General features: G+C 42.2%; 1 protein-coding gene across 5 annotated transcripts in view; it reads right to left on the reverse strand.

Moving 5' to 3' along the window:
- The window catches only part of MYO9B (myosin IXB), a 209,155-nt gene that overhangs the window by 63,508 nt on the left and 129,044 nt on the right, over nucleotides 1-16,603 (reverse strand). For all 5 annotated transcript variants that reach the window (XM_075825311.1, XM_075825308.1, XM_075825307.1 and 2 more), the window contains 5 exons: nucleotides 15,441-15,563; nucleotides 14,583-14,663; nucleotides 13,775-13,885; nucleotides 13,570-13,692; nucleotides 2,175-2,324 (listed from right to left, as the gene is read on the reverse strand). In XM_075825311.1, coding sequence (XP_075681426.1) covers nucleotides 2,175-2,324; nucleotides 13,570-13,692; nucleotides 13,775-13,885; nucleotides 14,583-14,663; nucleotides 15,441-15,563 — 588 coding nt within the window. The remainder of the gene's footprint in view (nucleotides 1-2,174; nucleotides 2,325-13,569; nucleotides 13,693-13,774; nucleotides 13,886-14,582; nucleotides 14,664-15,440; nucleotides 15,564-16,603) is intronic.

The following is a 16,603-nucleotide window of genomic DNA, read 5'->3' on the forward strand; positions in this document are numbered from 1 at the left end:
GTGTCGACACAAACCATCAAGAGGCGTTTGCACGACATAGGGCTATGAGCCAGATGTCCAGCTACAGGTGTTTCATTGACCAGACGCCACAGCTCTCAAAGGCTATCATGGTGCACAGAAATGACAGAATGGAGGTCTATCCTCTTCAGCGATGAGTCCCGCTTTTGGCTCGGACGCAATTATGGCCGGAAATTGGTCTGTAGACCACGTGGGCAATGCAATGAAGAGGCCTCCACATGGGAACGTCACACAGGTCCTACTCCCGGGATTTCGGTGGGGGTGGCATAGTTTATGGTAGCCGGACCACTCTAGTCTTCATTATAGGTAAACTTACAGCTCGGCGTTACATTTGGTTGTGGAACCAAATGGTACGGCGATTTCTCCAAAGTGTCCCAGAAGCCGTTTTCAACAGGACAATGTCAGGCCGCATGTTGCTCGTGCTACGGGGAGCAGCCTGTGTGGCCTAAACGTGCTACCACTGGCCTGCAGCGTCTCCGGACTAGTCTCTCATCGAGTACATCTGGGACGTCATTGGGCAGCAATTACAAAAGTAGCTGCCAGCAGCCAATCTTGGTAATTTGCGTGCCCAAGTGAATTCAGCATGGCATAACATTCCAGAGACAACCATTAATAACCTCATCGATTGCATGCCAAGGCCTTTAAGTGCGAGTAATCATGCACGTGGCACTCATACTCTATACACACACACACACACACACACACATATAATATATATATATATATATATATATATATACATATACACACACACACACAAATATATATATACACACACAAATATATACACACACCTATATACATACACACACACACAAATATATATATATATATAATCAGGCACATACACACACAGACAGGCACATACACACACACACACACACACACACACACACTCCACAGTGCAAGGAGAAATAGTGAGTGAACCTAAAAAGAAAAACAACAACTATAAATTACCCTTTAGAAGTAATCACCTCCACTAAATGTTTCCTGTAGCTGCAAATAAGATTTGTACAATGTTGGAGGAGGCATTTTGGATTATTTCTACCTGCAAATGTGTTTCAGTTCATCAATATTTTTGTTATGCCTTGCAGGCACAGCCTCTTCTGGTCATGCCGCAGCCTCACCATAGGATTTAGTTCAACCATTCTTTAGTTGATTTACTTGTGCACTTTTGGTCATAATCTTGTTGCTTCACTCAACTTCTCTTCAGCTAGAGGTCGTGGACTGCTGCCCTGCATTCTCCTGTAAAATGTTTTGATACACCTTTGAATTTATTGTTCCCTCGATGATCGCAAGGTCCTGAGGAAGCAAATTAGCCCCAAACAACGATTCTCCTTCCACCATGCTTCACAGTTGGGATGAGATATTGCCATTTGTGTGCAATGTTCCTAGAAGCATTGTGGAACATCCAGATGGTTTAAGTCAAGCCGGCCGTAATGGGTTTTTTTGGACAGCAGTGGCTTCTTTTGTGGTGTCCTTCCATGAACACCATTCTTTTTCAGTGTTTTTTTTAATAGTGGACACAGAGGTTTTTGCAGTTTGTAGGGCTTGCAGTAGGTTATTTGGTTTTAGCCTTGGGTTCTTTACACCTCTTTTCAAGATTGCCCATTGTGCTCTTCTAGTAATCTTAACAGGACCACTCCTAGGAAAAGTTGCAACAGTCCTGACCATGCTTTTGTAGCATTTTCCAGCTTCATAATGATAATAATCTTTATTTATATATCGCCAACGCAGAACTTTACAATTTAGAGGGACCATGAAACAGACATTACATGCATCTCTATGACACAACTTCTGAAAGGTATTTGCCTTGAGGCATGGTCAATACTAACACTAAGTAACCAGGCTGTGTGTCCCTTTATTGAATAGGCAAAGCACCTCTGAAACTCACACTTCCAATCTCCTAAATTGAAACAACTTTTGCCAATTGGCTCTAAGAGATGTCATTAACAGAGAGGTTCACTTACTTTTCTCTCTGCACTGTGGATGTTTAACCAATGTACTCAATAAAAGACATGAACAGTACAACTGTTTGTGTTTGTCTACAATTCTTAGTTCGATAACAATCAAATCACATTTTATTAGTAATCCATGCAGAAATCCAGGTAATTTCAAGGGGGGGGGACACGCACGCGCGCACACGCACACAATACCTGTATAGTGAATGTTGCACTTTTCATTCTCAGAAAGTTTCTCCTATCCACAACCATACGGAAAAGACTTTGCAGTAGAATAATCTTCCTAATGACTGCCTGATGAAGGGTATCTTGCAGCTTTTGCCTTTCTGGTTCCTTCATGAACACCTGAAAAGCAAAGTGAACAATAAAAAAAACAAAAACTTTTAACATGCTTTACGTCTTAAAAAAACAAAAAGATGTGATGTAAAACCTTTACCATTTTATCAAGCAACAATTCGGCAAAATACTAAAAAAAACGGATTTCTAGTTTAGAAAAATGATTTTCATATACCCCATTATGGAATTCGGAGTTGAAACTGTAGCAGCTTTCTATTATGGAAGTCACGAGAATCCTGAACAAAGAGAGTCTCTCGTTCTGGATGATTTGTCCTGTATTACACAGACAACTCATTTATTTGAATGGGCAACGTGTAATGCTTAATTTCCCCTTTAGTGGTGCTGCAAGGAAATTGAACACTTACTGCAATGTTTCCCCAAACAGAACAGCAAATTGCTGGGGGTCCCACTCGTGGGACATTTTGTAATCAACTTAATGTCAAGGGACCTTTCTACACGTTGGGATTGTCCAAAGCAGGCAACCCCTTTAAAGGTAATGTGTCACGAATTAAAAAATGTATTTTTTGAAGTAAGTTACTTATTTCTATTATATTTTTTACGTTTTTTGTTGTATTTTTTTTTTTTCTTCCACATGGTGGAAAGTATTAAAAATTAAATAATAATTTGACACGTTTTCCTATGTTGGCCACCAGGGGGGGCACTTCCCATAATTACAGCAAGGTGAATAAGGCAAAGCAACCTGACTGAGAGCTGCCATAAATATGGGAGGGAATCTCCCCCCCCCCTCCTACAAGCCAGGAAAAGGTGTCTTCAAATTGCTAAGCAGTGTCCGGCTGCCATTTTGGGTGCGATTCTGCAGCTGGCAGAAGTTATAAGACACACCAAAAGGCTAAGGGTATGTTCACATGCTTACTAAACAAAGGGAAAACAGCTCCTGATTTTCAGCCATTTTTTAATCTAACCCGCGTTTTTGGTGGCGTTTTTTTACGGCCGTTTTTGGAGCAGTTTTTCTATAGAGTCAATGAAAAACGTCTCCAAAAACATCCCAGGAAATGATATGCACTTCTTTTTGGCGGGCATCTTTTTACGTGCCGTTTTCGGAAAATGGCCGCGTAAAAAACGCCCTGTCGGAACAGAACGCCGTATTTCCCATTGAAATGGGCAGATGTTTGTAGGCGTTCCGCTTCCGATTTTTCAGCTGTTTTTCGGGACGTTTACGGCCCGAAAAACCGCTGAAAACATTGCGTGTGAACATAGCCTTAAAATGATGAAAGTGAAGTGAATGACTTTTCAGTTGACAGGTTCACCCGTTATTTTGCGCATATTACGTGCCAAAAACCACATAAAAAAATGTTTGATTACGCTTTTTATTTACATAATTGTTAAAGTTCGCTGCTAGTACATACAAAGCGCTTTTTACACACGCGTTTTTAAAAACTCGTTGTATAAATAAAGAAATGTTTAGTCAATGGAAAAGCGAGCCGTTCTTTTTTATGCAACACGTTTTTTAAAAACGCTTGCGTAAAAAACGATCATTGGGTGGGGTTGTGTGTGGCGTAGTTGCATGTTTAGGGGGAATTGCATGTGTCTATGGGGGGGTGCTCACCGCTGATTCTTCAAAACCGCTGATGCTGCACAGACACACTCTGCTCTGCTGAACACATACACACTCAGCACTGCTACATACATACAGTCAGCACTGCTACATACATACAGTCAGCACTGCTACATACACACACACACACACACACACACACACACACACTTTGGCAGGGATTTTACAAGGAACACAAAAGAAGCAACGGCCCATAGAAGATCAGAACAAGCACGTTATGTTATCAGCAGGAGCTGCACTGATAATAAACCGGCAGGGGATGACAGACTCCAAGGCTGCACTCCAGGTATCGTCAGCAGAATACAAGGGCCGTTTATGTCAGCTTGTAGTCTGCAATGCAATGCATGGGCGACCTGTCGGGGGTCTGTGAGAGAGAGAGTGTGAGTGAGTGAGACAGAGACACACCCCTTACCTGCAGGTCTTCATAATGGCGCCTGCTATCTCCCTACAAACCGGCTTCTCTGCTGTGTGACTCTGACCTGTGTCTGCGCAGTACAGAGCCAGATAGAGGCAATAGACGGCTGCCGTTCATTGTGCCCTATGCATTGTAGCTGTGGTATTCCATCGCTGTTTATAAGAGTCGTTAATTGTTTACATTATATTAAAAGAAATATAATAAAAAAATGAAAAAAATCATGACACCTTCCCTTTTTTATGTAAATTTGCTTTTAGTGTGTTATTAAAATAAATTTTATTTATTTGTGTTTTTGTGTTTTACTTTTACTTCACTATGGGGGCTGCCATTTTTTTTTCATCTCTGTATGTGTCGATTAACGACACATACAGAGATGGAATACGGCACATACATCCACATAGAGAATGCGAACGGGAGCCGTTCCATTCACTATCGTGTACGCCGTCTGTGTGGCAACGGCGCACGCTCCCACACAGTCCAAAAGAAAGGTCTTCGGCCGAGCGACATCCGGCGCCATTTTCATGTGGACCAGAAGCTGCGGCCGGACAGTAAGATGACTACTTCCGGTCGCGGCTTCCGGACATATGTTCAGAAGCAAGGACTAGGAGCGGAGGGAGCAGGTAAGTTATGTTTGTGTTTTACTGTGTGTTTTACTGTGTGATTACCACTGTATGTAAGCTTACTATACTGTGCATTCGCTCAGAAAATGGCAGCACACAGTGTAGGAGGTTTGAACATTTAACCCACTCCTTTCTCCTGGCACTAGCCAGGATAAAGGAGGAGGAATAATTGAGCACACTAGAGCGAGTGTGTCTTCTCCAATTTTGCAGCATAAAGCAATGAGGTTGCTTTACCACATGCCAATGCTGCAATTTTGGGAATTGCTCCCTCTAGTGACCAGCACATGGAAATGTTATAAATTAGAATCGAATTTATAATATTTCCTGATTTGTGAAAATAGCAATTAGACCTACCGGTAATTGTATTTCCAGGAATCCATCATGACAGCACTACAGGAGGTTGCCCTCTTGACCTCTGTAGGGACAGGAAGACAGAGAGGTTAAAAGGCCCCTCCCACCACCCACTTGCCAGTGTTTTTCAATTACTACACCAGGATGGATGCAACCCTATTTTATTTTTAGGGATAATAACTGACATGTTAAATGCACAAATCAGAATTCAATCAGGGAGGGATGTAATGGTGCTGTCATGATGGATTCCTGGAAATACAATTACCGGTAGGTCTAATTGCTATTTTCCAGTACATCCCTCATGACAGCACTACAGGAGCAATACCAGATTATAATGCTCAGGGCGGGACTATGGATTGAAGGACTTTCCGTCCAAAACTTAAATCCGTATCGGACAGCACATCAAGTCTATAATGTTTGTAAAACGTATGATGGCTTGACCAAGTGGCAGCTCTGCAGATTTGGTCCATAGAGGCTTCTCTTCTTTCTGCCCAGGATGCCGAGACTGCCCTTGTTGAATGGGCTCTGATGCCTTGTGGGGCACATAGTCCTTGGGACTTGTAGGCTTCTTGTATGGTGGTTTTTACCCATCTCGCTAGAGAGCCTTTTGAGGCTTTCTTTCCTCTATTCTTTCCCCCGAATAGGACAAATAGATTTTTATCTCGTCTCCAGGAGGAGGTTCTATCCAGATACTGAAGAATTGTTCGCCTGACATCCAGGCAATGGAATTTTTCTTCTTGTTGGTCTTTTGGATCTGGATAAAAGGAAGGTAGAATTATTTCTTGTTCTCTATGAAAAGCGGTAGATACTTTTGGAATAAATGAGGGATCCAGCTTTAGGATGATCTTATCCTCTTGTACTTTTAGGTACGGTTCTATGATTGACAGAGATTGGATTTCTCCAATCCTTCTTGCTGAAGTAATAGCGACTAAGAATGCAGCTTTTAGAGTTAAAAAATGCATACTAATTTCGTCGAGCGGCTCAAAGGAGGGCTCACAAAGAGTCGTTAATACCACATTCAAATCCCAGGTAGGAACTGATTTCTTTAGGGAAGGTTTCAGTTTAGAGACCGCTTGGGTGAATCTTCTGATCCACCGATGTTCAGCCAGAGGAGTGTTAAAAAAATTACCTAAGGCTGAAATCTGTACTTTTAAAGGTACTAGGGCTAAGTCCTTTTTTGAATCCCGATTGTAAAAAATCTAGGATTTTTGCAATGTTGGGAGAAAAGGGATCTGGTCCTGGGATTCCATGCCAGGAACAGAATTTCTTCCAAATCTTTTGATAGATTTTTGAGGTAACTTCTTTATGACTTGATAAGATAGTTGAAATTACCTCGTCTGACAGACCGTGGTTCCTCAAGATCTGCCTTTCAGGATCCAGGCTGACAATTTCAGAGTCTCTATTCCCTGGAAGAATAAGGGACCCTGGGAGAGAAGATTCTCCTTGACTGGGAGCATGATAGGATCTTCCAACGCTAGGTATTGTACGATTGGAAACCAACTTCTTTTCGGCCAATAGGGAAGAATAATGATGAGCTTTGTCAAATCTTCCTGGATTTTTCTTAATACCATTGGTATTAGAGGAAACGGAGGAAAGGCATAGGCCAGATCCATGTCCCAGTGTTGGGACAATGCATCTACTCCCAATGGGTTGTCTCTGAGATTTAGGGAGAAGAATGTCTCTACTTGAGTGTTTTTCCTCATAGCAAACAGGTCTATTTGTGGATAACCCCAATTTCGGGTTAGGGACAGAAAGACTTCCTTGTTTAGGGACCATTCTCCTGGGTCTACTTTTTCCCGACTCAGGAAATCTGCTGATAGGTTCTCTGAGCCTTTTAGGTGGACTGCCGTGACTGATAGGACGTTTTCTTCTGCCCAACTGAAAATTTGTGCAGAGAGGGCCTGAAGAGTGTGTCTTGTTCCCCCTTGATGGCGAAGAAAGGACACTGCTGTCGTGTTGTCCGATAAAATTCTTATATGCTTCCCTTTTATGGTGGGTGAAGCTCTTATAAGTGTCTCCCATACAGCTCTTAGTTCTTTGAAGTTTGAGGACATCATCTTCATTTGACCAGTCCATGTGCCCTGAAAGTGTTGGTCTTGGATTACTGACCCCCAGCCGTGTTTGCTGGCATCTGTGGTAATCACTACATAAGGAGAAGTACTCCAGGGGACTCCCTTGTTTATGTTGTTTGTGCAGAGCCACCACAGGAGGGATGATTTCACAGTCTCGGAAATTTGAATTTTTAAATTCAGGGAGTTTTGTTTTCGATCCCACCGGGACAAGATCAGATTCTGTAAGGGTCTGGAGTGAAATTGGCTCCATGGAATAGATTGGATGCAAGATGTCATCATTCCCAACATCCGCATACATTCCCTTATGGAACAGGTGTCTTTCCCCCAAAATTTTCTTACTTCTGCCAGTAGGAGTATTTGTTTCTCTCTTGGGAGGAAGGAATGTTGAAGGGAGGAGTCCAGCAGTACTCCTAAGAAGACCTTCTGTTTCTGGGGAGGAAGACTCTACTTCTGAAAGTTGATTATCCATCCCAATTTTTGTAGTAGGGAAAGAACCTGTGACTGATGACTGACTAAGATAGCCGGAGTATCTGCTGTCAACAAGAAGTCGTCTAGATATGGGATAATTACTATACCTTGACTTCTTATGAATGCCATGATCTCTGCCATAATTTTTGTAAAAATTCTGGGGGCGGAGGAAAGGCCGAAGGGGAGGCAGACAAACTGGAAGTGGAGAATGGAAGGACCGTCCTGAATTGCGAATCTGAGGAATCTCTGGTATGCGGGGTGGATAGGAACGTGATAATACGCATCCTTTAAAATCGATCGTACACATTGATGCCTCTTCCCTTATTAGAGGAGTAGTCGATCTGATAGACTCCATCTTGAATTTCCGATAATTCACCCATTTGTTTAGGACCTTCAGGTTGATTATTGTCCTGTAGGAACCGTTTGGTTTTTTGACCAAGAAGATTTTCGAATAGTGGCCCTTGCATATCTCGTCGTGGGGAACTGGGGAAATGGCTCTCAATCTGAGTAGTTTCTGGACGTCCTGGATAAGTATCTGATGAAGATCTTTCGCTTGGTACTGGGTTATTAGGAATTTCTCTGGAGGAATGGAGGAAAATTCTATTTTGTATCCTTCTTCTATTATCTTTAGAACCCAGGGGTTCTGGGTTATTCTCGACCATTCGGGATAAAATTGTAGGAGTCTTCCCCCTACGCTCTTGGCGTCATTGCTTTGAGGGCTGGAATGAATTATTTGGGTTAAGGAGATATCCTCGACCCCTTTTTCCTTTGGGGTAACTCCAGCGTCCGGACTTCCCTTTACCGCTGTAGTTCTGTGAAGTAGGATCCCTCTGTTGGCGAAATCTTCCAAATTGAGGGGTTTTTTTTGGTTTCTCTTCAGGAAACCCCTTTTTTCTATCTGTTGCACTCTCCAGTATGTTATCAAGGAGAGGACCGATCAGAGACCCTGTAAATGGGATAGAACACAACTTGTTTTTGGACTTCGTATCTCCTGACCACATTTTGAGCCATAATGCTCTTCTAGCAGCATTTGAGAGAGCCCCATTCCTGGCAGCAAATCTAATAGATTCCGCTGAAGCGTCTACTAAGAATCCGGTTGCCATTTTTAGTAAAGGTAGAGATTCTAGTAGCTCTTGTCGTGATGTCTTCATCATCAAATGGGTTTCTAGCTGGTTTAGCCATATGAACATTGCTCTTGCTACTGATGTGGCCGCGATATTAGTTGAGATCAAGGCAGAGGAAGATTCCCACGCTCTTTTCAGTAATCCGTCTGCCTTTCGGTCCATGGCGTCCCTCAACTGAGAGGAATCTTCAAATGGGATTGCGGTTTTTTTAGCAACCCTGGCGACTGGGACATCTACTTTTGGGATTTCATCCCAAGGCTTAGTGTCCTCTGGATCAAAGAGAAGTCTGTTCTTAAAATCTCTTGAAATGAAGAGCCTTTTTTCTGAATCTTCCCATTCAGTTGTCACCATTCTTTTAAGATTTTCGTTTACCGGAAAAACCCTTGTTTTCCTTCCCGTTAGACCTCCAAACATCTCATCCTGGATGGTATGTGGTTGGTCTTCTTCGGGAATATCCATAGTTTCCCGTATTGCTTGAATTAAGGTATCCGACATCTCGGAAGAGAAGAAATTTTTTTTCTCTTGAGTGGAAGAAGTTGAAGGTAAGAGTTCCTCTCTTTCTTCTAACTCATCTTCCGATAATAGCATTCCTGTTCAGAGTCCGACCCCTGAGAAGGAGGCCAATATTTTTGATCCACTTCAATCCGTGGTCTTTTTGCCCGGGAGTGTGAGGGAGTTTCTTGCGGAGGGGCGAGGGAGGCTACTGACTGACCCACTTCCTCACGAATCATAGTCCTAAGTTCGGACATGAACGTTGGTTGTTCCTCCTTTAGTATTTTGGCAATACAATCCTGACACAATTGTTTTTTATGGGACTCTGGCAATTTTTTTGCACAAGTCGCTCATTTTTTAACCTTCTTTTTATCAGTTGGTCTCTGAGAGAAATCTTTTTCCTAGAGAAAACAGAAGGTAAGTAAAGTATGGCGTACATACATAAGGGGTCATACCCTTCCCCCAAGGGTGAGACTCACGTGACCCTGGGACATATCTGGAGTTCCATCAGGACGAGGAAGTTCCATATCGCGACAGGTAACAGGCAATGCAATATGCAATCCACCAAAAATAAATCCAAGTTAGAGTTATCAGCTCTAACTACATACCTGTGCGTGTCCCTTTAAATGCGGGCGTTTTGAATTTCCCGCCTTCCAAGATGGCCGCGGACCGGAAGTAGCCCGACGTCATTTATCCCGACGTGTACCTGGAGTGCAGCCGCCATAGCCGGCGCTAAGGCTTGCTATGCGGTGCAGCGAGGATCCCTGCCGGTGCGTCCATGCCTATGGAGCTGCCGGTCCCCGCCTGGTCCGCGGTCCGGCCGAAGCCTGCTTGGGAAACCCAGCCCCCACACACTACCAGAACCCTGCCTAGGATTCCTCCGGTAGGTGTCTTAGGGAGGGAGCTAAGGGACCCGTCGTATGAGGGGTGTTAGCCTGGGCTTTAGGGGGAAGAGAAGGGGGAGTGCACGGACCCCCCGATCTTGCCCCCTGCCCGAGTTTCTTTCACTATTACAGGAGCGACGCTCTCTGCTCCTGACCCTTGTGGGGACAGGAAGAACACTGGCAAGTGGGTGGTGGGAGGGGCCTTTTAACCTCTCTGTCTTCCTGTTCCTACAGAGGTCAAGAGGGCAACCTCCTGTAGTGCTGTCATGAGGGATGTACTGGAAATATATGTATTATATGCATAATCATCATTTCAGACTTGTGCAGTCTGGTTTCCATCTTCACACACTGTGGTCGCCATCATCTCTGTAACTTTATGTAATAGTTTTTATGTATTTGTACGCAATAAAAATTTATACATTTGATAGTAACTAGTGGTATATTGACTGCTTTTTAGGTTATTCTTAGTTTCACAGGAATAATCAAAGTAGAGGTGAAATTTACAAATTAGATTTTTTTTGCTGAAATTTATTTGGAATCCATTTTTTTCTGTAACACAAAAGGTTTTACCAGAGAAACGCAATCAATATTTATTGCCCAGATTCTGCAGTTTTTAGAAATATCCCACATGTGGCCCTAGCGCGGTAATGGACTGGAGCACCTAGTGGATTTTAGGGCCTCCTTTTTTTAGAATATATTTTAGGCACCATGTCAGGTTTGAAGAGGTCTTGTGGTGCCTAAACAGTCGATACCCCCAAAAGTGACTCCATTTTGGAAACTACACCCCTCACGGCGTTTTTCTAGGGGTATAGTTAGCATTTTGACCCCACAGGTTTTTTTGCAGAATTTAGTGGAATTAGTCTGTGAAGATGAAAATCACCTTTTTTTCTGCTAAAACATAATTTTTTTCATTTTTAAAATGTATAAAAGAGATGAAGCACCCCAACATTTGTAAAGCAATTTCTCCCGATTACGGCAATACCCCATATGTGGTAATAAACTGATGTTTGGACCCACGGCAGAGCTCAAAAGATAAGGAGCGCCTTTTGGAGTGCAGATTTTGCTGGAATGGTTTTCGGTGCCATGTCGCGTTTTCAACGCCCTGGAGGGATCAAAACAGTGGAAACCCCCCAAAAGTGACCTCATTTTGGAAACTACACCCCTCAAGGAATTTTTCTAGGGGTATAGTTAGCATTTTGACACCACAGGTTTTTTGTAGAATTTAGTGGAATTAGGCCGTGAAAAATTAATATCACATTTTTGTCCACTAAAATATTTTTAATTTTCGCAAGGGATAAAAGAGAAAAAGCACCCCAACATTTGTAAAGCAATTTCTCCCGATTACGGCAATATGTAGTCATAAATGTTTGTTTTTTTATTAGAAATTAATCCTTTCAGGACTGATCCTTTTTTTCGTTCCAAGAGCCATAACTATTTTATTTTTCCGTCAATAGAGTGGTGTGAGGGCTTATTTTTTGCGGGAGGAGTTGTATTTTCTATTGACACCATTTAAAGTACCATATAATGTACTGGGAAACCCGAACAAAAATTATTTGCGGGCTGAAATTGGAAAAAACTGATTCCTCCATTGTTTTTGGGGGTTTTGTTTTAACGTCTTTTACCGGGAAGTAAAAACGACAACTTAGTTTTGTTCTGCGTCTCAATACGATTACGGTGATACCAAATTTATATAGGTTTTTTATATTTTACTACTTTTACAAAGAAAAGACTATTTGTTAAAAAAACGAATTGTTTTGTATCATCACATTCTGAGAGGCGTAACTTTTTTATTTTTTGGTCGATTGAGCGGTGTGAGGGCTTATTTTTGGCGGGATGAGCTGTAGCTTTTATTAGTACAATTTTATGGTACATACAAGTTCTTAATCACTTTTCAAAAATTTATTTTAGAGCCAAGGTGACCAAAAAACAGCGATTTTGAGGTGTCAAATTCTTTATTTCTTACGGCACCGCGTGCAATAAAATACGTTTTACTTTATTCTGCAAGTCAGTACGATTACGGCAATACCATATGTATATTGTTTTTTTTATGTTTTGCAGCGTTTGCACGATAAAATCACTTCTATAAAATAATTTATTTTCTGTCACCATATTCTGAGAGCCGTAACTTTTTTTTTTTTTGTCATAAAAGCAGTGTAAGGGCTTGTTTTTTTGCGGGACAGGTGTTTTTATTGGTACTATTTTGGGGTACATGCGACATTTTGATCACTTTTTATTCTATATCTTGGGAGGGCTGGTGACCAAAAAATAGCGATGCTGGCATAGTTTCTCATGTATTTTGATTGCGGTGTTCACCGTGCGGGAAAAACAACATTATAGTTTGTCGTTACGAACGCACAGATACCAAATATGTGTACTTTTTTTTTTTTTCCAACGTTTTCATTTTTTTCCTATAATAAAAGACTTACTAGGAAAAAAACTTCTATTTACACTTTTATAAAACATTTTTATTAACTTTTTTTTTGTACATTTTATTTTTTTACCTGCAGCACTGATTCATTACACTACCTAGCAGTGTGATATATTCCAACGGTCAATGTCACGTCACGGTCACTCTGACAGCAAGCCTATGAGGACCAGACAGAGGCTGGTCCTCATAGGCTTCCATACATGGCAGACTTGAAGGCCGTTGTCTGGACTCCAGTTGCCATTTCAACCCCCACGATTGCAATCGATTGCTGCTTTTAAGGGGTTAATGAGCCGCTGATCGGCAACACTGGAGTGTCAGCTGTCGGGGACGGCTGACCTCCCGGTTCCCGATGCACACGGTCACCGACCGTGTGCATCGGGACTGGCACAGTGACTTCCTGTCACTCTGACAGGAAGCCTATCAGGACGAGCCGGAGGTCATGGCAAACACGGAGGCCATGCTAACTATCGGCAAACCCCGCGATTTCAGAGCGGGGTCTGCCGATATGCTAGAAACCCCTAAAAAGCGGTGATCGCAACCAATCGCCGCATGTAAGGGGTTAGTTGCTGAAATCAGCGGCAAAGGACCGCTGGCCGGCAATAGTGGAGTGTCAGCTGTCGGCGACAGCTGACCTCCCGGTTCCCACTGTCGACGACAGTGTGCACCGGGACCGACTCAGTAACTATACGTCCTCGTGCGGGAAGTAATCTCCCGCGACAATGTATAGTTACTGACTCGTACGGGTAGAGGTTAAACTAGTTTACAAGGAATAATAATAAGATATATATATATACATATGTATATTTATTTTCTTACAAACAAACCTTTGTTTTTCCCAATTGATAGTTATGCAGGTCCAGACCAATTCCCTCCAGCAAAGATGTGATGTCTCCTTTCAGGGGTGTGGAAGACTTGGGTAGCAGAACCTGAAACTGGTCTTTAAACTCCTAAAAAGTGGAGGAGGTTAGAGATCGTTGTAATTACAATAGATATAATCTATCAATTATAAATGCTAGGGTATCCTAGTACCTGATATGTGTATTTTGCACTATATCCTGATCTCCGGATCCTCACAGTTTCCAACATTCCTGTGTAGCGCAGCTGCTGAAGCACCAAAGCTTCATCGAACGTCATCTCCATCTGTTGTGCATTAGAGGGATAAACAAAATACTTTCCTTTAATCATAAACACAGGCATCTTAAATTACAAAAGATACAGTACACTTACAACATTATCACTGAGAGAAAATACTGCTTAAGACACTTAAAGGGGTTTTACCATCAGGGACATTTATGACATATCCACAGGATATGCCATAATTGTCAGATAGATGCGGGACTCACACTTCTCTCTAGAATGGGGCCCCCTAAACCCCGTTCTATTTCTCCGTGCTCTGGCTGACTCGTGTGATTCCCAACCATGAAGAAAACAGCGTACCTCGCTGAGCTAGGCTGTTTCCGTAAATCCCGTAGTAGTAAAAGGCGTTAACGAAACAGCGTAGCATGCGAACTACACGATTTCCGTAAATATCGTTCAGTTCTATGGGACTTCCGGAAACAGCGTAGCTCAGCGAGATACGCGGTTTTCTTCTTAATGTCGGAAAATAACACGAGTCAGCGAGAGCACAGAGTGGTAGAACGGGGTTTAGGGGGCCCCGTTCTAGAGATCCATCCATCTGACTTTTTTTGGCATATTTTGTGGATAGGTCATAAATGCCTCTGATGGGAAAACCCCTTTAACTTTGTATTTTTCAGTCATCGGATGATAATATATTAGCAGTAGATTTCTCTCAGTTCATTGTAAAGGAGAAATGAAAATTGTCATGTAGAATTCCCACCTTCTCAGAATTGGAGCGGATACACCGGATGAAGAATGGTTCAGCTTTTCCAAGTGTCTCTAGAAGCTTGTTCAACGATGCCTAGAAGAAATGTATATATTTAGAATAGGTTTGATGTATTATTTGACAATAACAAACGATCTTTACGGGTCTATTCATTTTGCATTTAGTGTATGCCGGAGGTATACGTTGGGAGAATTTCTCGACGTATACCTTCGACATGCTACTCTTTAGGTATACAGTGGCATTTATCACACACTCCCAAGTTTAAACAAAAAAAAAAGTATACTGGGCAGTATAGATTTTTTTGCGGGATGCCTTTGTTTTGAATAGCTTAGTGGACTGTTGAAGAAACGTATAACAGACTGACAGAGGCCAAAAGGACGCTTAACAGGGTAAATAGGGGCCTTTGGATCGGTTTTACTTCTGTACCAGGAGCTTTCAAGGCGTGTACTCCAAGCAGACACTGCAATCGCAGTTTGAATTCAGCCTTACTCTGAGGAAAGAGAATTATCGCAGTCCAGTTACAAAAGCATAAGGCTCATGCAGTATGGCAATATTTAAACACTCTGCAAATTTGCTGCCATATTTGACAGGAAGCGTAGTGCTGCACGCATCGCTATTCTATTCATCAAATAGACGGAGCCCAATAGACCCCAGTGCAAGTCAATGGGGTCCGTCGGGTGCTAGCGGTATCAACATCACTAACGTGAACATAGGTTCAGGTGATAAACTATAAAACATATTTTTCCTTCTCAACACTAAAAATGATGACTCAAAATCCAGCTTTATTTCTTATATTTATATGTTAGGTTTTATAAAATGGTAGGACAGCTTTTTACTTTGTCCAGAACAAACCTGGAATTGGGCACTGATGCTGGGCGGTTTCTTCTTCTTGTGCAAGTGAAGAAGGGACTTTGTAGTTCGGTCGTGGAGAGTCATGTTCATTATTATTTTCAGAGACTGTGCGTCAAGAAGGTTCTAAAAACATATTGAAAGAAGAAGCTTATAAATGATAACATTTATAGTAAGAGAGTTTCTCTATTTTCTGTAATATGAAGCTTGAACATAAACGTATAATTAATTTGGTTAGGATAGGTTTCATTACACACAGGGGGAACACAAAGTATCATCATTCTATTGAACAACTGGATTGTGTAAACACAACCCAAAGGATAACTCCCACTAAGGCCTCATGCACACCACCGTAGCTGTGTGCATGGACAGTGATTGGTTGTTGAACAGAGGAACAAATATTCCCCTAAGGACTAACTAATGAATGGATACTTTCCTCCCATTCATTCAGCGAGCACCCTCTGTACACTACTCAATAGCTTCTGATTATTCTGGCTAGTCTACATGGAGTGTACTGTTAAAAACAATAAATCCATAATCAGCCTCCCTACATATCTCACCACATAAAGTGGCGACTTCATGGGAGATTGGTTGTTTACATTACTGGAGCGAATCTCCCCAGAAGACGTCCCTTTAGGTGGTGAGACATGACATGTAGGGAGGCTGATTAGGGATTTAGTGTTTTCGAATTGTACACTCAATGTAATTAGCCAGAATAATCAGAAGAAATTGAGTAGGGTACACAGCTATATGCTTGATGTTGGTCCCACTTACATGACCGTTTGGAATAAGACTGTAAAATTTACATCCATTCAACCCAAAGTGTTGGGCCATGGGTATTCGGTAACAAAGTATTGCCATGTGGCGGCGATTCACAGTATTGCAGCCTTCTCCCATTGACGTGAATGGGAGAAGGCTGCAATACTGTGAATTGCCGCTACATCCGTGTCAACAATTTACAGTGACCAAGAAGAAATTAAGGGGAAGCACCCACCCCACTCAAAACAGCTGGGAGTCGGACCTCGAACAATCAGTTATTGATGGCCTAGCCAGAGGATAGGTCATCAATTTTTAGGGACGGGAAAACTCCTTTAAGCATCATTTACACATTACAATAATACTCGTTACGTGAAATAAATCAAACTTGCCATTCTAAATTTGTGCAC

Source organism: Rhinoderma darwinii, chromosome 1 (assembly GCF_050947455.1).
Source record: "Rhinoderma darwinii isolate aRhiDar2 chromosome 1, aRhiDar2.hap1, whole genome shotgun sequence".
Taxonomy (NCBI): domain Eukaryota; kingdom Metazoa; phylum Chordata; class Amphibia; order Anura; family Rhinodermatidae; genus Rhinoderma; species Rhinoderma darwinii.